We start from the raw sequence: 24,200 nt of genomic DNA on the forward strand, positions 1-24,200 counted from the left end.
TGTTTGGAGGATCACGTTTACTTAAAGATTCTCGTGAGTAGCCTGGAGAGTGGTGCATGTTGGGATTTGTAGTCCTAACAGGACAAGGACACTGAAATTCCATTAGAAGGCACTTCTCTCATTGAAACTTTGTTTCTCAACAGTTAAATTAAATCCTAAACTAGAGCATAACTTGACAAGACTCACCTCTTCCTAGATTTATTAGTCTTCTGCTAGGCTCATTTACGTTCAAAGCTTAAACGGACAGTGAGCTCCTTCACAAGTCTCCAAAAGACTGGCCTGTTTTCTGTATTGGGCGGAGCTCCAGGTGGAACTGAGCTCATGATTGGCCAGCTTCTGACCAGAAGAGGCGTTTTTGTATCTACTCGGGGGAATGTTTTTTCAATTGCACCATTTTTTTTTTTCCTGCCGAGGGAAATCTCGCGATATTTCGGCTAAAGGGACCCGAAGAGGCGTAGTGAGCGGCCGGGGACTGTAGGGGTGGAGGGCACCGGAGCCGGGAGGGGACAGGTCAGGCTGGGAGTCGAGCGCGTGCTGCCCGCGCCACTTGGGCTCTGTCAGTGCCGGCTGACCTGGGCCCAGAGGAATTGTGCGGACAGCGCGGCCCTCCTGGCTGGTGAGTGGGCACCTGGTCGCGGCTGGTGAGTGGACCCGGAGCTTCACCTGGGCCTTCGCGCGCAGTGACAGGTGCGCCGAGGAGCGCGGCGCTTCACCGCTCGCCGACCCGCCCCCTCCGGGCCTTGCCTGCCTGGGCACGGGATGAGCCGCGGGCCCCAGCTGAGAGGCTCGTGCTTTTGGCGCCTATCACTGTCTGCGTCGCCGCGGAAGAGCGGCCGCCGCCCCTAAGGGAAGGAGGAGGGAAGCGGCCGCTGACCCCGGGCATGAGCCGGACGCGGCGTCTACGGCTCGACTAAGGCGCCGACATGAACCTGCACCAGGTGTTGACCGGAGCTGTGAACCCTGGCGACCACTGCTTCTCCGTGGGCAGTGTCGGCGATCAGCGCTTCACGGTGAGTGAGAGAGACTCCCGCGTCGCCCTAGACTAGTTCGCGCCCGGGAGCCAGCCCGGCTGGCCGGGAATGAAGGACCGAGGCCGGGAGCGCCTGGTCGCTCCCTCCGGGTCCCCGTCACTTAGGGCCCAGGCGGACCTGGCCTTTGAGAACGAAGGTGGCAAAAACATTTTACCGTGTAGAGCCTGAAATCAGAAGTTAGAATGTATTAGGATTTAAAATATTTTTAGTCTTATTTCCTTGAACCACAGTGGTTGCCAGAGTCATTTGTCCAAAATCTTTGTTGAGTAATGAGTTGAGGGCTTTTTATTTTCCTTTTCCATAGTCCTAAATTGTCAAATGTAGAAATACTTGAGATTGGTTTCGGTTTTTATTGTAAGTTAAAGTATCTTTGTAGTTGAAATGAGTGGGTGTCTTAAAACAATTACTAATTGTTTGCTATCAACCCCAGCACTGAGTGAAAGCTGCTTTTCATTTATTTTTCTTCAGATTCACTAAGGAACAACTTTGGAAAGAAAAAGTATTTTAAAAGTAACTCTTTTCTACCATTCTTTGAATTTCACATATAACAGTCACGTCTTTGAAAACTTTAAAGATTGTTCGAATTGTTCGAATTAATTACTGAAAGTTGCACCTTGTTTTTCAGTATAACTTCTTTTTGCTATGGAGTAGTAATTCCAGGTTAAGGGGTCACTCAAAGTAACTTGATTTTTGCTGGTCTTCCCATGTATTATAAGGAGGACCGCCCCACATTTGCTGTTTATCAATACAGTGGCCTTTTCTGCCTTAAGTGTGGCTTTTGCTATAGTTTCAAACTGTAAATCAGTATTGTAGGTGATACCTTTTGTCTAAATATATTTGTAATGATGATGACTTTTGCTACAACTTGTGTAGATTATCTCTTTAGTTGTGATTAAAAGTAACACTTTATATAAGTGAAACAAAGTAAATAGCTTAACAAATGCCCCAGGTTTAGGAGGCTTAAATTTCTAATCTTACTGTCTAACTTTGACTTTTTCTGTGTCCTTTGTTAGTATAAATACCCAACATTTAATATGACTTAGGCATTTAATGCCTAAGTTCTACTTTTAGAGTTATGCTAACCTAGCATTTTGCTTTCAACTAAAGACTATTCCTTCCCTGTAGAGTGACTCATGCACACCTTAGTTTGCACTTGACAGTAGTAATTGTTGAAATTCTAATTCTAAATGTTTACCTAGGCAGAATATTCAGGGAAAGAATGAACTCTTAGGGTCTGAGCAACTGTGTTCTCCCTATAACTGGGCATTGCTCTCTATTCTTGTTACTTAAAGGAAGGAAATAAGCCTCATCCTTAGGGGTTTTCCTAGTGGGGGATTATAGGATAGTAATGTTGCATTTTGTATCATCTCCTGGAGTTATATGAGCACTTTCTTCAATGTAAGATTTTTTTAAAAATTTTATATGTATACATATATTTTAGTTGTCTATGAACCATTTATTTATTTATTTATTTATTTATTTATATGTGGTGCTGAGAATCTAGCCCAGTGCCTCACACATGCCAGGCAAGTGCTCTACCACTGAGCCACAACTCTAGCCCCAATGTAAGTTTTAAGAAATTTTTAAAGAAGGCAATCAGAATCTATGTAAATACTTTCAGATTACATATACAATAAATATTTAAGGATGCATTCTTTAAAACCTTGGTGAATTGCCTCTGTGTTATTTTTTAGGAGAAGTCAGTTAATGTGCCATCATGTGGCTTGTTCCTTAGTTCTGTTTTTAAAAGTCTATTTCCCTAAAGTAGGCTTTAATCATCCCCCTGCAAGCTTATTGCAGATTTCTCCCAGATTTCTGGAAACAAAAGAGTAAATAAGTTTTGTTTTTTGTTTTTGTGTTGTTGCTGTACTGGAGATTGAACCCAGAGCGCTCTACCACTGAGCTACCTCCCTAGCCCCTTTTATTTTTTTATGGTTGAAACAGAGTTTCACCAAATTGCTGAGGTTGGCCTCAAACTTAATAATGCTTCTACCTCAGCCTCATGAGTAACTGGGATTATAGGTGTGAGCCATTGGGCCTGGCTCAATAAATAATTTTTTTTTTTGTGTGTGTGTGTTTATTTAATATAAAGAAATTCCAGCTATCTTTAATTTGGGTGGGTACTTGAAGGATTATCAGTCATGTTTTCTCTATTGCAGCCAGTCCATCCCTGACTCTTTAACATTATATCCATGGTTCTGTTAGAAGCTAGGGTTCTTGCTCTTAATTTCCTGAATACTCACACACGTCTCAAATTGATCTCTCTTTAAATTGCCCTTTTTTCTGTTTCTCATGTTAAAATACAGAATCTATGGTTTACTCCTTGAGTATTGTTTTTAAAATACAGAATCTATGGTTTATTCCTTGAGTATTGTTTTTAACATCTTAATTAATATCATTATTATTATTATTTTTGGTGGTAGGGATCAAACCAGGGAGGGCCTGAATCATGCTGGGTAAGCACTCTTCCGTTAAGGTACACCCCTAGCCCTGATCAGTTGATTGTTCTTTCTTTCTCTTTCTTTCTTTGCAGATAGCAAAAATTAATGGTAGATAATATGTGAAGACTAAGAATTGGTCTCAATTGCAGTTTTACTCAGGGTAGGGATATGAAATCTTCTTGAAGTACCCCCTAGAAAATTCTTTTATCCCTTCTGGTGCTTTATGCCGTAAGACATTCCTGGGTTTGTAATTCCTTACTTTGCGTATTTCCAAATAACTCACCTGTTTTGGCTTTGGAAGATTCTAGAAGTGAGATCCTGTTTTCTCAATAAAATCTGAAAGGTTTTAAATTGAAATGAAATTGAACACCACTTACCATGTTTTCTAGATTTTAAAACATGCGATTATTAATAGAGATTAATGTACCTAATATTAGATTTTTAAAAAATACTTAAACAAACATCAAACTATTTTGATTTTGCCCTTAGTTAGAAAGCTTCTAGTGGGCAGTGACCATGTATCACACTTTATTTGTACTTTTATTATATCATTAACTAGTCTTGCCTTGTGTATTTGTGTGTGTGTCTGCTGTGGCTTCCTGGCAAGTACCTAGAATAATGATTGAGGGAGTGGTGATGCCTTATAGTTGAGTCATTACATGGCTTTAATTTCTAGCATGGTTCCTTATAGTTATCTATGGAGCAAGTTCTTTTGCAATCTTTTATATTTCTTTTTTTCTCTCTGGTACAATGTGACTGCAATAGTACTTATACATTGTTACATGAAAAAGTGCACAGCTCTAAGTTCATGGCTTAGAATATGTAAGACTCTTTAAAATGTCAACGTTTATGAAATTAGAGTTATAGTCATTATAATGCCTCGCACTAGAAAGTGCTTGATAAATAGTGGTTGAGTTGATTGATTATATGGATAAAGAAGCCTTTCTGCAATATGATTAATAATTACTGTGTTTTAAAATAGCTTTATAATTTAGATTTGAACCTAAATAAAATATTTCTGTTAAAGTTTGTTTACATTTTTTCAAAGCCAATTGTTATGCATTTTATTATCAACATAAGTAAGGAACTAGGGAAGTCTTCGGTACACTAAATCAAAATTATTTTTTCCTTGGTTATTGGAATGATTCTTTTACCCTATTTCCTTGTTGATTTACTTCCGATTTTTTAGAGAAAATATGTGAGCTATCTGATCTCGATCTGTTGACAATTTTTGGTTTTTAGGAAAAAATATTGCTTATAAAAGGCAATAAGAGAGGCACTGTTAATTAGAACCTCATATTTTTGTACATATTTCATGTTGAAACTGTTTTGAATGAAATGGAAAGGGAGTTAATTACCAAGAGACAGAAAAAATTGTGCTAATATTTAGGACTTCGTTTTTCTGATTTGGAATTTTAACACCTTAGCTATAGGAGGGAAAGGTTTCATTTAATTTTAGGCATCTCAGTGTTCCTAGCTAAGGGGACCCAGATTAGAAATCACAAGACTTGCAGCTATGTGATGCTGGTAGATAAATGGGGACTGAAACAGCATTCTCCTTTCTCAACTCTCTGTGACAGTAAGCAGGCTTTAGTTTAACTCTGTTTTGTTCACTGCAGGGACGCCTGATTGGGCATAATTGCTACATTGGGAGGATGGGAAACAATTTTTATTTTATATTTTGGAAGGAGCCACGTGAGTTTTTGTGAGTGGGGAGAATGCAGAAGGGGAAAGTTTGCTGCTGTTCATATCTGGAGAAATAAATATGTTTGTGGTGATTATAAGGGCATTATAGACTTCTTAAAAAATTTGGCTTTCTTTATAAAACATTATAAAATTAAAGTACCTTTAATACTAGTACTAATTCTCAGTATTTTAAAACAATAATAAACATTGATTACAACTTACCAAACTATGTCCTAGTCATTTAACTAGGACATATACTAACAATAAATTCTTCAGGATCTTCACCTGATATGATTGGTTAAAACAAAAGGTCAGTGAAAAGAAAATCCAAGTATCTTACAGAAATCTAGGGTTTCCAAAGTAGAATATTGACTGTTATAGTCTTGAATATTTTTTGAAATTTAGAATATTTGAGAAGATTCTCTGTCAAAATTTAAAGCTAAAAATCATGTTTGATTATATGCTTGATAGAATACATTTTCCCCAGGTTTTCCTGTGCATCAAGTAAGCAACCTAATGTCATGTGTGCCTAGTACAAGGATTTTCCATTGGTTATTAAAAGAACGTTCTGATTATAGATGTTTTGATAGAAGCAGTTTGTGTACCAGTTGTAATATAGGCATATTACCTTTTTGTTTGATAAGACAGTGCCATGTATCCTTTTTTGTTTATTTGTTTATTATTATTTTTTTTCATGTCGCTGGGGATGGAACTCATTCCTGAGCTACTATGGAGTTATTCTCCCAGCCATTGAATTCCTTTTCTAGTAGTTGATTCTTTTCTTTTTACCGCAGATTTGTGAGGTATTTAGATCACATCAATTCATATCATATCTGTGTTCCAAAATGAAAATAGCTATAGGGAAATCCGACCTCAAATCTTGCCCTTTTTAATTTTTGTTAGTATAGTTAGTATTACATATTTAGATTTTATAATTTAGAAAATTTGGCATGAGTTAATTTAGCATCAATCTTTGTTGCAATATTCTTTAACTTTTCTTGACTGTTTATCTTTGCATTGAGTCTGATCAAATCACACAAACTTGATCACTTCTGTGTTCATTCTTACATCCCTGATTCTTTTTTCTAAAATATTTTTCATCATATTTTTTATACTTGTACATAGGTACAATATCTTTATTTTTATTTATTTTTATGTGGTACTGAGGATGGAACACCCCCCATCCCCCCCCCCCCCCCCCGCAAGTGCTCTACCACTGAGCTACAACCCCAACCCTTTCATCGATTTTTTTAATAACTTTATTTATTTTTAAGTAGTGCTGAGGATTGACCCCAGTGCGCCACATGTGCTAGGCAAGCTGAGCTACAACCCCAACCCTTTCATCGATTTTTTTAATAACTTTATTTATTTATTTTTAAGTAGTGCTGAGGATTGACCCCAGTGCCTCACATGTGCTAGGCAAGCACTGTCACTGAGCCGCAACCCCAACTGCACTTCCCTGATTCGTGAGCACTCCTAGAGCATGTAATAAAATTATGTGGAAAATAAAGTCATGTTTGCCAACTTCAGATGGGACCTCAAAGCATCACAGGAATCCTCCCACCTGTTTTAATTTTAGTGTCATCTTCTGAAACCTCCCACCCCAACATTCTCTTATTTATATAAGCTTACTACCTGGAATCTGTCAGATCCTAACTGATTTTCAGTTTTAAGCTGAAAAATCCACTTTTATTAGTATCCATTCTTTCTCTCCTCCTGGTACAATTAAAGGGTTGTTTCCTGCATGTCCAGGCTTAATTCCTTTTTCTTTGTTCTGGATCTTATCTTTTCAGTGTGTCTCTAGGACTTTAGTCCCTCAGTTACAGTGTATATACTCTTCTAGAAGTTCTAAAACATGCTTAAAATTCTCATCTTAAAAAAAATAACCAGCCAGAAAACTCTTGACAAGTTGTCTCTGACTTCTTAGCTATAATCCTTGAATTGACTATACTTGTTGCAACTTTCCACTTGCTTCTTAACTCCCTAAATTCTGGCAGTGCTTGTCCCCTTTGTCACCAGCAATCACCTTGATGCTAACTTGAATCAATATATTTCTCCATATATTGCTTTCTCTTTGTCATTTGTCATGTTGAGCATTATGTTTCTCTGGCTTAGTTATATCATATTCAAAGCCTGTCCTGTAATTCCTTGTTTACTTGTCATCTACTTAGACTGCATTGTCTCTGGTGGCAATGACATCTTTTTTTGTTATTACATTTCAAACAGCTGTCAGATAGGGCCTTGTACATACTGTGAGAACAATTGGAAAAAAGAACCTGTGCTGGAGTCAAAAGAGCTGCTCCATAGGTTAAGTTCACCTTAGTCAAGGCCTACACACCTTCTTTTGGACTGCCTTGCCTTCTCCACATTCCCAATTTAGAATCTTCAAAATGTAAAATTTTGGCGACTTAAAGGTTTTAGGGTAGGGACATGGGATTTTTAGCTTCCGTTCGACTTTCCACAAAGATAGCATTCTTCCTTTATTCATTATTTCATTCAGTTAACATTTATTGATGCCATTTCTTTGGGAGTCATTGCTTATTGGTAGTCAAAATTTTGAGTCAGAACTTTTAAAAAATTGAAACATAATATGTTAAAGGAAAAAAGCTAGTTGTAATACTTTTTTTGGGGGGGATACCAGGGATTGAACCTAAGAGTGCTTAATCACTGAGCCACATCCTCAGCCCTTTTTATGTTTTTTATTTCGAGACAGGGTCTCACCCAAGTTGTTTAGGGCCTTGCTAAATTGTTGAGGCTGGCTTTGAACTTAGGATCCTCCTGCCACAGCCTCCTGAGCTGTTGGGATTACAGGCATGTGCCAACACACCCGGCATGGTTGAGGTAATACTTCTATCCAAACATCTTCACACTTAAGTCTCTGTGATCAATTGGCTTCTGGATGGTGTTAGAGATGCAACCCAGGCAGGACCTTGTGCATGGTAGGCAAGTACTCTACCACTAAGCTGTATATTCTCAGCCCCAAATTTGCTTTTATAGAAGGAATAAGAACCTATCAGTATTGACCACACATAAAGTGTGGATAAGAAAGATCTGCAGAGTTGAGGACCAAGGTAGACCTTACAATTTTATCCACAGTACCTCTTGCTTACTTTTTTCTTTTAACTAACTGTGGACAAATTGAGTCTGTGTGTAGAGGTTTTCAAAAGCATAAATTATGAAGGATTTAAAGAAAGTATTCATTTGGAAATATTGAGTTTTTATTGCATTTGAAATCCTACTGTATACAGTGTGGGAAAGAATCACAAATAAGCTGGATTCTTGCCCTCCGGAGCTAACTATTGAATTGCCTGGATTGCTGACTGTCATAAAGATTTATTTCCCAGAGGAAATTTTTTGATGTAGCATTACAGTATGTATTTTTAGAACAACTTTGTTGAGATGTACATGTACTATAAAGTTCACCCTTTTAAAGTTTATATTTCAGTGGTTTTAATATATTCACAGAGTTACACATTAGTTAGCACAACCTAATTCCAGAACATTTTTCTCATCCAAAAGAAATCCCCATTCACTAATAGTTACTGTCTATTCACCCCAGTCCTACTTACAACCATTAATCTTGCATATATTTCTTATTTACCTCCGTCATCTTATTGTCTCTATGAATTTCTCTATTCAGGATATTTCATATAAAAGAAATCATATAATAGGTGGTCTTTTATATTTGACTCTGTTCACTTTGCATAATTAAAAAAATTTTAATTGTAGATGGACACAATTTCTTTCTTTATTTTTATGTGGTGCTGAGTATTGAACCCAGTGCCTCATGCATGCGAGACATGTGCTCTACCACTGAGCTATAACCCCAGCCCTGCATAATGTTTTTAAGATCTGTGTTGTAGCATGTATCAGTATTTCATTCTTTTTTATGGGTGAATAATATTCCATTGCATATTTTATTTGCTCATCAGTTGATGGACATTTGAGTTGTTTCCCCTCCATGTCTATGATGAATAATGCTGTTATGAGCATTTCTGTTCAAGTTTTTATGTGGACATGTATTTTTAATTCTCTTGGCTATATACCTAGGTGTGAAACAGCTATGCATATGGTAACTGTGTTTAAACTTTTGGGGAACTGCCAAATTGTTTCACAGTTTTTGTCACTTTATATTCCATCATCTTACATTCCCATCAGCAATGTATGAGGGTTTCAGTTATTCTACATCCTCACCAATACTTGTTGTTTTCCTTTTGGAGTGTACTGGGGATTGAACCCAGGGGCACTTGACCACTGAGCTACATCCTCAGTCCTTTTATTTTTATTTTGAGACAGGGTCTCACTAACTTGCTGAGGCTGGTCTCAAATTTGTGATTCTCCTTCCTCAGCTTCCCGAGTTGCTGGAATTACAGGCATGTACCTCTGTGCTTGACTACTTTCTCTTTAAAAAACAAAGCAAAACAAAACAAAATTATCCTCCTAGCTATGAAGTGTAACATTGTGGGTTTTTTTTTTTTTTTTGTTGTTGTTGTTGTTTGTTGGTTTTTTGTTTGTTTTGTTTTGTTGTTGTTTTTGTGAACTCAGGGTCACTCAACCACTGAGCCACATCCCCAGCCCAGTTTTGTATTTTATTAGAGACCAGGTCTCACTGAGTTGCTTAGCACCGTGCTGTTGCTGAGGCTGGCTTTGAACTTGAGATCCTCCTGTCTCAGCTTCCAGAGTTGCTGGGATTACAGGTATGTGCCACCACATAAGTTTTAATAAAAGGTAAACAAAGGATTATCTTTTTTTCTTTGAAGTTTGACAGACAATTTTTTAAAATTTTTAAATTGATTTTTTAAAAAATAAATGACATCGGAATGCATTACAATTCTTATTACACATATACAGCACAAATTTTCATATTTCTGATATAAAGTATGTTCACACCAATTTGTATCTTCTTCATACATGTACTTTGGATAGTGATGTCCATCACATTCCACCATCCTTGCAAACCCTCTGCCCCCTCACTTCCCCTCCTACACAGCCCTATCTAGAGTTTGTCTATTCCTCCCATGTTCCCCCTCCTTACCCAACTAGGAATCAGCCTCCTAATATCAGAGAAACCATTAGGCATTTGTTTTTTGAGGATTGGCTAACTTCACTTAGCATTATCTTCTCCAGTGCCATCCATTTACTTGCAAATGCCATGATTTTATTATTTTTTATTGCTGAGTAATATTCCATTGTGTATATTTGCCATTTTTTTTTTATCCATTCATCTACTGAAGGACATTCAGGTTGGTTCCACAGTTTAGCTGTTGTGAATTGTGCTGCTATAAACATTAATGTGACTGTGTTCCTATACTATGCTGTTTTTAAGTCCTTTGAGTATAGACCTAGGAAAGGGATAGCTGGATCAAATGGTGGTTCCATTTCCAGTTTTCCAAGGAATCTCCATACTGCTTTCCATATTGGCTGAACCAGTTTGCAGTCCCACCAGCAATGTATGAGTGTACCTTTTTCCCAACATCCTCACCAACACTTATTGTTGTTTGTCTTCATAATAGCTGCCATTCTGACTGGAGTGAAATGATACCTTAGAGTAGTTTTGACTTGCTTTTCTCTAATTGCTAGAGATGATGAACATTTTTTCATATATTTGTTGATTGACACTTCTGAGAAGTGTCTGTTGAGTTCCTTGGACCATTTATTGATTGGGTTATTTGTTTTTTTGGTGCTTAGCTTTTTGTGTTCTTTATATACCCTAGAGATTAATGCTCTATCTGATGTGTGAGGGGTAAAAATTTGCTCCCAAGTTGTAGGCTCTCTATTCATCTCACAGATTGACAGACTATTTTTTAACTGCATTTCATTTTGTATTACTTATTAAAATTTTGTGTAATTAATCTGGACGTGGTGGTGCATGCTTCTAATCCCAGCTATTCAGTAGGCTGAGACAGGAGGACTGCAAGATTGAGGTCAACCTTAGCAACTTAGTGATACCCTGTCTTAAAATATAAAAAGGACCACCATTTGACCTAGTTATCCCACTCCTCAGTATATACCTAAAGGACTTAAAATTATATTACAGTGATACAGCCACAACAATATTTGTAGTAGTTAAATTCTCCATAGCTAAGCTATGGAACCAGCCTAGGTGTTCTTCATCAGATAAATGGATAAAGAAAATTTGGTATATATGTACAATGGAATATTATGGAGCCATAAAGAAGAATGAAATTATGGCATTTGCTGGTAAATGGATAGAACTGAAGAATATCATGCTAAGCAAAATAAGCCAGTCCCCCCAAAACAAAGGCCAAATGTTTTCTCTGATATGTGGATGCTAACACACATACACAAACCCAACACAAGGGGTTGGGGTAGGGAAGAACAGAAGTTCATTGTTTAGAAAAAGGGGAATGAAGAGAAGGAAGGGAGGATGGGAATAGGAAAGAAAGAAGAATGAATCAGACTATCGGATATAACTTTGGTATGTTCATATATGAATACAAGCCAGTGAAACTCCACATCATGTACAACCACAAGAATGAGATCCTAATTAGAATAAGTTATACTCTATGTATGTATAATATGTCCCAGTACACTGTACTGTCATGTATATCTAAAAGAACAAATAAGAAAAAGTTTAAAAAGTGCTGGGTATATAGCTCAGAGGCAGATGCTCCTGTTCAGTCCCAATTACCCCCCCCCCCCCCACACACACACAAATTAAAAATGTTTTTGTGTAATTGGTTTCAGCCTGTTTATTTAATGAATTAATGAAAGTTTACCCAACATGTGTATAGTCTGCTATAAATATCTACTTGTTTGTGATAACGAATGACAGTGGTTGTGTCTGTAACATGCCAGGTTTTTGTAGAGATGAACTGCCAAGAATAAAATAACTACTTAAGGAATCTTCTAAGATTTTGTTAGTTGTTGATAACAAAACAAAACTGGAGAGAACAAGTTAATTACTATCATAATACTGTCAGCTGTTTTTAACTTGTTTTGTGGCTTCTATATAATTACAGGGATCCTCTATCTGTACTATCTTATTTCCACAGTTGAAGGCATTGAGTGACCTGGAGTTTATGTATTTATCAGTATAACAAAGTGGATATTCATTTTGCCTTGTCTATTTCATGTCAAACAAATTGTTTGCTAATTTAAAATTGCCTTAGTTGATGCTGTCCAGCAGTTGCCTGCTGTGGACTGATAGCTCTCACAGGATCCCAGCCCCTGCTTATAGCCTCTTCTCTTCTTAGTGCCCCATGGGCAGGGATCACCATAGTTCTGGCATGTGGTCCTGTCACCCTGGACTTTCTTCCTTCCCAAAGCCCAGAAGGATGCTCAGGCTGGTGTGTGGTAAAAAGAAGCTGATTGATAGAATAGTGTTTTCCAAGGCAAATGAACCTGGAGATGGTTAATATCCCAAAAGCTAAAATCTCTGCATTTACTTTCATAAAAGTCTTCTGCCATCATATTCGTTAAGGTAGACATCACTGCAGTGCACTCTGACCTTCCAGTCCCAAACATTGTAAGTAGACTTTGCAGCAGTAGCTGGATCTAGCAAAACCTCCAGTGTCTCCTGTTAGACTTAATAAGCATTTCTTAAGATTCAAGACTATTGTCCTTTGGTCATCTTACTGGTCTTCACATTTTAGGTGATTTCAGTATTTACTTTCACAATGAAGACCTGGCTAATGTTTCTTAGTTACCAAACCTGGAAAACTTGGATATCGCTAATACTCTGGTCATGAGCATATCTGCATTTCTTACCTGTAAGGATTGACTCAAGTCTCTCACAGTGCACTACCTGAAGCCTAACAACGAGCAAACCACAAATCCTTGTAGTCATCAGAGAACTTAAATGTCTGCTTCACCTTGATATTTTTGATCAAAGGCAACTCAAATCAGAGCTAGCTTTTTATTTGATACAGAAGAAGGATATCCTGCCAAATATTTCCCTGGATATTTCTTGGGGCAATTTCATCACTGATGGAGCTGTAGAGTTGTTTATACCACAGTAGCCTGTAATACAATTTGTGGGACTTTTAGCTACAGATACTGGTTATTCTGACTTCTTTACTACATGACTTGAAGATTTTTTGGAGAAGCCAATATGAGTTAGATTTCTGAAGCACTGAGCTGATATAGGAACAGGTCATGTTTTATGAAGGAATCTCTTTATAGGTTCTTTTTTTAATATTTATTTTTTAGATGTAGATGGACACAGCACAATGCCTTTATTTTTATGTGGTGCTGAAGATCGAACCCGGGTCCCACCTGTGCTAGGCGAACGCTCTACCGCTGAGCCACAATCCCAGCCTTCTTTATAGGTTCTTCATAGAGGCATTTTTAATGCATATAATCATGCCTGCCATTTCAAAGTTTGTTACTAAAGGAATAAGGACTCATTAGGGATTTGCCAGTGCAGTTCACAGCCAGTGGTTGTGCTCTCAACACGTTAGGGCCTGGCTCTGATCAATGCCTGTTTACCTGTTTACTTTTCAAGACTCTGAAAAGTTTTTCCTATTACTAATAGTTATAGAAGTGGTGTCTTCTTTTCTTAATCAGTTGAAGAATTCTTATGCATATTCTATTTGACAGGGTTGATACTGCCAAGTTGGTTACATAAACAGTGGCAGTGCTCATCACCTGGATTCCAGTACTGCAGCTGTCACCTGAGCAAATTGCACAACTTCAAGAAGAGCTCTTCATGGAAGTTAAGGAACTTCTAGCAATAATAAAACAAAGATCACTAAGAATGTAGATGTTGTTACCCTCTTGTTAGTTTGAAAGCTCTTTATTATCTTACAGAGTTACCAGGTGACTGCAACATATCATTGAAAATCAAGGATTGATGAGCTTTATCCAAGTTTTAGTGACTTTTTTCAGAGTCTTCAGTACAAAACAAAGTACTTGGTCTTTTAAACAACATAGCTGAAGTCAAAGAGTTCTTTTCCAATAGTGACTAAAGATGTGATGAAGCAAATCAGCAATTTACTTCATACCAAGGAATTATCAGTGAGCTATTCTGCTGTAGTCTACCTGACAAACAGCCCTGGTTATTCTTTGACCTGCAGAGTAGTGTTCTTTTCCAGGATGTGCTTGCAATCATGCAGTATTGGCCAAATTCAACTTGTAAGAATGTTAGTAATGACCTACAGATCTTGCAATTCATTTTTCACACTCCTTGGCAACTTCTCTCAACCAACAGTTCAGCCTGGGCATTGTGGGCTATGTATCATGTCTGCAGGAAAAACCCAAGCAGATACTTCAAAATATTAGTCAAAGAAGAAAGATTGCAGCTTTTGTATGGTATCCAGGAGCATAGTCAGGTAAACCCCCAAGTACAATAGATAGCAATTTCCATTCTAGAGAACTGAAGGATGCATTTTATGAATTGTCAGATCCACCAGGCGACCAGCACACTGGTTTCATTAAAGAGGTTCGTGGCATAAAAGTTAACTAGTGAGATCAAAATAAAACACACAGACTCAATTACCTTTTTCTATGACCAGGTCCGAGACGGCTCTCACCTCTCTGGCTCATACCTCGAACCACCCGGTAGGGCAGCAAGGCTTACTCAGGGCTAGCAGGAGAGAGAGCACGCCACGGAGTGGCCTTTTATTGAGGAACAAGAAATTCAGGGGAAAATTCCATCCAGTGAAGGTCGAGGGGGGCAGCATTCCAAGGTCAGGGTCAGTGATTGGTCTCAGGGTCAGTGGTCAGTCAAACCCCCACATGGACAGGTTCTCGCACCTGGAGAGGGTGGGGAAAGCTCCAACACAGTTTAGCCAGAGCGCCTCACACCCAATCCGGGAGGTGCCCAATCACGTGCGAGAATGGCTTCCCACAGTCAGAATCTGACTTTATTTGTTGAACACTCTTCTTAACCTGAGAGCTTTGAAGGTGAGCTCTGTTCCTCAACTTAAAGTCTTCTTCCCTGTCAGTAATTGAATATTGAAAACAGTTGTTGGAGTTTGTGTATTGGCTGTCTCATTGTCCTTTTCTTGTTGGTTTTCTATAACTTATAGAAACGCTAGATTTGTATGGTCACCATAATCCCTAATCACATCACAGTCATTTTGGGAAACCCCTTCAGCAGTAATTTGGAAAAAATCAAATACAGTGGACTCTGTGGGAAGACCTGGGAGCTTGTGTTGGAATAGCTGTGCCATTTATCTTTGGCCTTGAATAGTTTCTCCACTTTAGGAGTTTGTCAGGAAAATAGAATCTCTTTACTGGGAAGCATAAGGACAGACCTACCAAGAGGACTTGGTATTTATGTTAAAATGTGTCGGTTGTTATTCCTGGTATGTGAAGCTACCAGAAAAGAAGCACATGAACAAAAGATAAGAAATGATGTAGTACAGTGACACAAACCTGTAAATCTAGCTATTTGGGAGGCTAAGGAAGGAGGATCACAAGTTCTAAGCCAGCCTGGGCAACTTAATGAGACCTTTTCAGAATTAAAAAAAAAAAAAAGCTAGAAATGTAGCCTAGTGGTAGAACAAGCATTCCTGGGTTCAATCCTTAGTACCTGGGGTGCAGGGGATTTTTTTTTTTTTTTTTTTTTTAAGAAAATAGAACCTCTTTTGCAGGAGGGAGAAAAGATTTACTTTCTTTTATTTCCCCACAGACACCTGAATACTTTTCATTTGAGAGGTAGAGGGAAGAGAAACATGTGTGTGTGTAAATATATATATATATATGTATATATATATATATGTATATGTATATATGTATGTATATATATATATATGGATGTATATATACATATATATTTTTTAATAGTAAATGCTACTTTATTTTTATTTTTTTTGGTCTCTGATCTCTTTATTTATTTGTTACAATAGCTTTATTATTATTATTATTGCCTTACAATTCTTAATACACCTTTATACTATGATGTATATTTTTTTTTCAAAAATTGTTTTTAGTATTTTCTTTCTTGTCTTTTCCCCAGCAATTTGATAAATTATATCAAGCTTGTATCAATATGCATACTTGGGATGCATGTGGGACATAGTGGGTTTAGAGCCTGAAAATGAGAGTGTTTAGAAGAAATATTATATGGGAATTGTAAATCTCAGTCCTCTAAAATTTAATTTGGTGGGATTATGACTAAAACTGGGAGGAAGAGGAGGGGCCAGAAAGACTGCTATACATTTTAGTGGGTGTTTTTATCTAACATGAAGTAAAAAAGGGATGGCTTTTCTGAGATCCAGCTTTAATTACTGCACATAAAATCTTTTATCAACATGCTGCATCATGCTCTGAGGAATAAAGTATGAATTCCTTCCTTGCCTAAAACAGTTTAAAAATAAAAAATAAAATTGCCCTTTTCAGTATATTGTGGATATTATCCGTTGGGGTTAGCATTAGTACAGTGGTATGGTTGAAATGAATTTTGAAATTATAGTTTCACTAGACCCTTTATACTGTTACATTTTAAATAAGATGGGTTTCTTTTTCATTTTTAAGTTTATCTGGATGAACCACATTTTAAAATTTAGTGAACAACTGTACTTTCCATTTTGGGAAAAAGTGAGACTAAGTGAAAAAGTATAAAAATGACTTTGATTTTGAGAATGATATTTTTTTTCCTTAGGGTTTTTACTGAAGACATGTTTTACAGTTTTACAGTAAAGGGTAGAAATCATAAGGACCTATCTTATTGAATTTTCACAAAGTCGACCTCTATATGAAATGACTAAATTGATAAATAAAATATTATAATTTATAAGAGCACCCACTTATTCTCCCTCCTAATCATTGTTCCCCAAGTAATAATTACTATCCTGATTTCTATCACCCTAGATTAATTTCACTTGTTTCTTGACTCTGAGTAAACAAAATCATAATTATGTCTTGATTTTTTAATGCATCATTGTAAAATTCATTCATATTCTTAACATTAAAAATAATTTTTTAAATTGCTACATAGCAGTGGCAAAGAGCAGTCTGTGGTAAGATCCTCTTGGAGGGTCCGAATGACCAAGTCATTTTCATAATAATGCCAAACTTATTTATTAATTCTCTCGCATGTATCCGTGTAGTTTTCCAAAGGCACTACCTGGAGATTAATGGAATACTATGTATTGTGTTTTTTTTAGTTTTAATTTCCAAGAGTAAATATTGATAAGATAATTCACAAAAAATAAAGCTAATGGGTGAAGTGACTAGCTTCAGTACATTTCTACGTATAAAGAATTCTTTTTTTTTTTTTTAAGAGTACATCCTCCATCTCCTGAAACTTTAAAAACAATTTTTTTTTTTTTAGTTGTAGATGGACTTAATACCTTTGTTTTATTTATTTTTATGTGAGGCTGAGGATTGAACCCAGTGCCTCACAAGTGTTATCCAAGCACTGTTCCACTTAGCTATACCCCAACCCCAAGTAAAAAGGATTCTTGAGACAAGTAAGTTTGAGAACCATTACTTTAGAGTATTCCATTGTGTGATTATGCTACAATTTATTGTCCATTCCATTGTTGATAGTATTTGAATTGGTTCTACTTTGGCACTGTTATGAATAGAGCAGTGAATGTTCTTGTACATATCTCTGGAGTACTCATGGACACATTTTGTTGAGTATTTTGGGGCAAAATTACTGGATCATAGGGTTTGTATATGTTTTCCAAAGTAATTGTACTATTTTACATTCCTGTCAACATTTATGGAGTTCCTGGTTACTTTACATCCAAATAAGGCTTTTTTAATTATGAGAAGAAGTGGAAGAAGATTGTTTAATTTATACCAGTGTGTCTTTATAAGACATTATATGGTGGCATAGTAGAGGGAGTAAGCGTGTGTTCAGTGGCTTTACTTTTTATTATTATTATTATTAATGGCTTTACTTATAACTAATTAGTTCTCTCTCACTCATGCATTGTCCTAACTCAGAGACAGCCAATAACTCAGTCTAATAAGATATCTAATATTGAGCTGCACCTGGCTAAAGTACCTCCTATCTTTATTGCATAACAAGATGTTCCTAGTTCCTTTTAATAGAGAATAATAGTAGAGAACAAGATCAAGATGCTGAATGTGCTCATTGCTAGTAGAATGTCTTTGCTGCTATCACTACATAGAACTAGCACATATCCACATCAACATGAAACTGTCAATATTTTGGAAAGTATGAGCTTATGCTAGTATTTCTAGTTTTAGTTGAACCTTACTGGCTCTATTATGCCTTTTCCACTTTCGTATCTTTGTACCTTCTAACATAGTGCAAACCTTGGCTCATTTGCTCAATCTGATAATACATTTAAAAATTTAGTAATTGCATTGTCCATGCTATTACAATAAACAGGCCTACAAAAGGTGCTCAGAATTTATTTACCTCTCCCCACCCTGCTCAAGACTGAATTTCTGTGTTCTGGTCAAATTCTGTGTTCATAAGTTATTCTGTCCTTCTTGCTAGCCTTCCTTCTATAAAATATAGTATTCATTTAAAAGAGAATTAGTTTGTTTCACTTTGCTTTTAGTTATTCTTCATTCTTACTGGTTTAATTTTTGAATATCTGTCTATTATTATAACTACTGGATGGCAACAAACTACTGGATGGCCAAAAATAAAAACAAAAAAGATGATATAACCAACTCTACTCCATACTTCATGAGTTGATATTATGCTTGTGATTTATTCTAATTTGTTATATGACAGCAGAATGCATTATATTTCATATTACACATATAGAACACAATTTTTCATATCTCTGGTTGTATACAAAGTATAGTCACACCATTTGTGTCTTCATACATGTACTTAGGGTAATGATGTCTATCTTATTCTACCATCTTTTTTATTCACATTCCTCTTTCTTCCCCTCCCTCTCCTTTGCCCTATCTAGAGTTCCTCTAATGCTCTCATGCTCCCTGCCCCCAACCCCATTATGAATCAGCATCCTTGTATCAGAGAAGACATCCGGCATTTGTTTTTTTGGGATTGGCTAACTCCACTTAGCATTATATTCTCCAACTCCATCCATTTATCTGCAAAGGCCATGATTTTATTCTCTTTTATTGCTGAATAATATTCCATTGTGTATACATACCACATTTTCTTTATCCATTCATCTACTGAAGGGCATCTAGGTAGGTTCCGCAATTTAGCTATTGTGAAAACCAAATGCCGAATGTTTTCTTTGATACAAGAAGGCTGATTCATAGTGGGATAGCGAGAGGGAGCATGGGAGGAATAGATGAACTCTAGATAGGGCAGAGGGGTTGGAGGGGAAGGCAGGGGGCATGGGATAATTAATGATGGTGAAATGTGATGATCATTATTATCCAAAGAACAGGTATGAAGAAACAAATTGGTGTGAATATATTATGTATACAACCAGAAATATGAAAAATTGTGCTCTATATGTGTAATAAGAATTATAATGCATTCCACTGTCATATATAAATAAAAAAAATAAAAAATAAATAAACGGATACTTGAATGTTGAAAAGAAACCAGCTAGACAAAGACTAGGTAGATAAAAGTCAGTTAAAGCACCTTGAGATGGCAGGAAGAACAGAAGGAAGGGTAGTGTAGGGACAGAAACCAATTGAGAGAAAGAAAGAATAGCCTGACCCACTTGAATCAAAGTGTGGAATATGATATGTCAAGAAATTTGTAATGTTTTGAACAACCCACAATAAAAAATTAAAAAAAAAAAAAAAAAAAAGAATAGCCTGGACATGGATTTGTAGGACAGTAATTTGGAGTATTGACTACAATAAGGAATTTGGATTTTATTCTGAGTGCAGTGGGAAACTGTTCAAGGCATTTAACCAGGGAAAATTGCCTAAATAAACATTTAAAGAAATCAGTGTAGTGGCTGGGGCCGTAGCTCAGTGATAGAGTGCCTGCCTTGCAAGTATGAGGCACTGGGTTTGATCCTCAGCATCACATAAAAATAAATAAATATATTGTGTTCATCTTCAACTAAAAGAATATTAAAAAAAAAGAAATTACTCTGTGAAAATGAAATAGAAGGAAACAAGAATGGAAGCAGGCAATTAACAGTAGTAATGCAGGAGAAAGATGATGGTGGGTTAGATAAGACTGATAGCATTCAGGGGAGGTAAGAGAAGTGGAATCATTGGTGTACATTTTGCAGAGAGGGCTAACAGGATTTGCTGTTGGGCTACACATAAGAAGAAAGAGAAATAATTCCAAATAAAGGTTTGTTTGTTTTTAAATAAACCATTTAAAATTGTTCTGTTTAAAACACACTACTTAATACCTATATATTCTACATGATAATGCTTTCTTAACACTTTTATCATTTTTGTTTTATTTTATTCAGGCTTACGCATCTGGATGTGACATTGTAATACTGGGAAGCGATTTTGAAAGATTACAGATAATACCAGGAGCTAAACATGGAAATATTCAAGTGGGTTGTGTAGACTGTTCAATGCAACAAGGCAAGGTTTGTAATCTTGTGGTAATATGCAGATTTGTTTTGAATATCAGGTTTTTGTAAGGATAATCTTGAAGTATGACTTTCCTGTTTAGACTTGCCTTGTTTCAAGGACAAGGTAGCTGCAATTTTTTTTTTTTTTTTTTGCTAAAAAGCATTTTAGAGAGTCTCAGAAATTCTGTAATTATAAAATTTTAAAATACGATATAACATTTGATTTGAGAAACATAATACTACCTTTAGAATTGGTCTAAAACTTAATTAAAGATCAATTGGATTGAGGGAAAGTAATGACGAATATTCAGTTTGTAGGCTAGGGATATAGCTCAGTTGGTAGAGTGCTTGCCTCACATGCATAAAGCCCTGGGTTCAATCCCTAGCACCATAAAAAAAAAAAAAATTAAATTTGTTTATAACTTTATAATTTTTTAAAAAACTATTTGGTAAAGTCATTCTTTGCTAGTAGGTAGTTATGTCCTTGTAACTTTTGGATAAACTTTGTGTTGAAAGGTTGATTAACTACTAAAATCTGTAATATTAATTTTCAAGTATATAAAAGAAATGAAAAACTTTGGCTGGACTTCTTTTTGCAAAACCTTGAAGCTAAAATAGCAACAGCAAAAACAGAAGAAACAGAGCATACAGATCAGGTTAAATACAATTTAAATTTTAAATACAATTCTGTGTAGTACCAGTATGTGAGTCCTACTAGTAGGCAATATATAAGGTTAAAAAAGCTCTATATGTCATAGATACATCCTTGTTTATAACTGGGCTGAATTTTGCCAATTCATTCCCTCCCTCTCCCTCAAATATTTAGCTACATTGTTTGTCTATTCCACTAGAATTTTTTTGGTGTGCCCTAGGACCTCATGCATGCTTAGCATGTGTTCTATCACTAAGCTATGCTCCTAACCTCACTGTAACATTTCCTGTGAGGAATAAAAATTATCATAAAAGAATCTACACCCCTCCCTTTAAAAAAAAAACTATCCTAATTTCTGATAAATCTGGCAGTTTGAAAAATTAGTATTGGGGACCTAAAAATAATCTTGGTAAAAGAATTGTGTATTGTTGCAGTTTTTACCTATTTGTTTTATTACTATTCTTTTTGTTACCTGCATCTCTTCAAGTTTCTCTCATCTTTCTCTTGTTTAGACATTTTATTATTTATTACTATATTCCAAATATGATCTTTGTTATAGAATAATAAAAATCCTTGAGGTTTTTTTTCATTCTCTTCATGCCTGATTGACTAGCTTTGTAATTTTGCACTTTTTATTATTGTATAAAAACTTTTTATATTATCCAGACTCAGATAGAACTGGTTAATGTTGGAAATCTAATTTGTTATGTTCAATGAAAGCTACATTTTATGATGAACTAAACTACATGTTAGTCCACATTAGGATGAAGGAGACGCTTGGTTTTTTGGTCATTCTAATAAAAGGCAGGAGTGAGGGGTGTAACTCAGTGGTAGAGTATGTGCATTAGACTCTTGAGTTCAATCTGTAGCATTCCCTAATTTTTTTTTTTTTTAAGAATAACTTAAAAGACTAATAAAACAAAATGTTAAAAAATGTATTCAGGGGGTTAGGATTGTGGTTCAGTGGTAGAGTGCTTGCCTCTCATGTGTGAGGCACTGGGTTCAGTCCTCAGCACCATGTAAAAATAAATTAAAGGTATCGTGTCCACCTACAACCAAAAATAAGTAAGTAAATAAATGTATTCAGGCAATTTGCAAAGGAATAAATCTAGGTTTCATTTTTTAAAATTTAACATACACTGACAGAATCATAAACTTGAAGGATAAATATCCTTAAAAACAATTTTGAGATTTGTCAGATTCTGTATTTGATAAGTATTACATTGATATGTTTTCTTCTATAAGGAAAAGAATTAATATTGACTCTGTATTTTATATATGCAAAGTGTTTTACAAATCTTACTTTTAGTCCTCAAAATAGAACTGTTAGGCCAATGGGTTGGTAAACACTTGTAATCCCAGCAGTTTGGGAGTCTGTCTCAAGTTCAAAGCCAGCCTCAGCAGATTAGCTCTCACTCAACTTGTCTCTAAATAATGATAATTTTTAAAAAGGACCATGTCTCTAAATAAAACATAAAAAAGGACTGGAGATGTGGCTCTGTGGTTAAGACCCCTGGGTTCAATGCTTGGTACAAAAAAAAAAAAACAAAAACAAAAAAACAACTGTTAGAAAGATTGTTTCCCTGTGTATTTTTATAATATCTATAATACTAAGGTTCAGTACTAGGATTCCAACCCAGATAGGATGGTCTTCAAACCTGACATTTTTAAGTATTAGTGAAATTGTCTGTATGGACATATTTAAAACTGTATTATTTATTTCTTTTGCTCTTTTGATATGTAAGTTAATATATTTATAATATTTTTTTCTTTTATCTTTCAAAAGATTGCAGCATCCTATGGAAACATTATCTCCATTTTTGAACCAGTTAATCTACCGAAACAAAAGAAAAATTTGGTTAGTAATTTATCATTTTTTCCTTCAGGATTTGAAATGTCTTTAGTATTAAAAGTGTATAAAATCTGAACAACCATCAAATAACCAGTATAAATTATACACTATAATTTAAGATACATGTTAAATCCCATTGCTCTTAAAAGTATATTTAAATTTTTATTATAATATACTAAATTATGCCAATGAATTGTCTTGAAATGCTTTACTTCTTTTTCTTCTAATATTTTTTATCTTACAATATATATTTTAAAAAGTAACTTAAAGTTTGACAGTTAATTTTATTGCTAGTATCAAATACCATTGTGTAGCCTTATGTGGGACTTTATTGTTGGTTTAGATCTGCATTCATTTATATTTTCTTCTTAAAGTTACATGTTTTATTTTTAGGTTCTTAACATTTCTAGAACTTAGTTTCTTGTGCTTATTATATCATGTATATAGAATATAATTCAATGACTTTTTCTTTATAAGGAATTGATATTCAGAAATAGTTAAGAAATCTGGTTAATCAGTAGGTAACAAATATTGGTAATTTATAGTAGATTTCATAGGTGCTTTAATGCTCTTAAGTATAACAAATGAACCACATTATTTTCCCTGTCTCTAGTGAAGATTAGTAATTTAAGCCATATGAAAGAAGATAGGTATAGTGTAGTTGAAAGAACAGTGTGTTCAGACTCATAAGACTGGTTTTATTTCTGCTGCTTCCTATCTCTTTGAATCTAAGCAAATCTGCTTAAGAAGTTTTTTTGTTCAACTCTGAAATTGATTAATAACTTAGTCATTATTTTTTTAAAAAACATTTTTAGTTGTAGAGGGACATAATAATTTTTTTTTTTTTAAATGTGGTGCTGAGAATTGAACCCAGTGCCTCACATTTGCTAGGCAAGTGCTCTACCACTGAGCCACAGCCCTAGCCATCATTCTTGATGTGGTTATTATAAGGATAACATATTAAAGACTGTGTATAAATGTAAAGAATTTGAAGATGTTTTATAGTAAAAATACCTTCAGATATTATTTTGTTAATTTTTGTGGCATTTTCACTTAATTCATTATCTCACAAGTTACCTCTAACCTACTTTGAACAGCTGTTATTCTTTTCCTTTCTTTTTAAAAATGAGACAGTAGAAATCCAAAGAAAATAAATGCGTT

At 35.6% G+C, this 24,200-nt stretch overlaps 1 protein-coding gene and 1 pseudogene across 3 annotated transcripts in view; both read left to right on the forward strand.

Moving 5' to 3' along the window:
- The first annotated feature begins 458 nt into the window (after nt 1-458).
- Nucleotides 459-24,200, forward strand: part of Dmxl1 (Dmx like 1) — a 165,721-nt gene continuing 141,979 nt past the window's right edge. The window contains exons 1-3 of one of the 3 annotated variants that reach the window (XM_071612205.1): nt 459-1,010; nt 20,425-20,550; nt 22,974-23,045. In XM_071612205.1, the coding sequence (XP_071468306.1) occupies nt 924-1,010; nt 20,425-20,550; nt 22,974-23,045 (285 nt within the window). In that variant the 5' untranslated portion in view covers nt 459-923. The remainder of the gene's footprint in view (nt 1,011-20,424; nt 20,551-22,973; nt 23,046-24,200) is intronic. The other 2 variants (XM_027941104.2, XM_027941105.2) reach the window with 2 other exon arrangements.
- On the forward strand, nt 12,518-14,574 carry LOC114097164 (protein zyg-11 homolog A pseudogene; annotated as a pseudogene).

This window comes from Marmota flaviventris, chromosome 5 (assembly GCF_047511675.1).
Source record: "Marmota flaviventris isolate mMarFla1 chromosome 5, mMarFla1.hap1, whole genome shotgun sequence".
In the NCBI taxonomy this organism is placed as follows: Eukaryota; Metazoa; Chordata; class Mammalia; order Rodentia; family Sciuridae; genus Marmota; species Marmota flaviventris.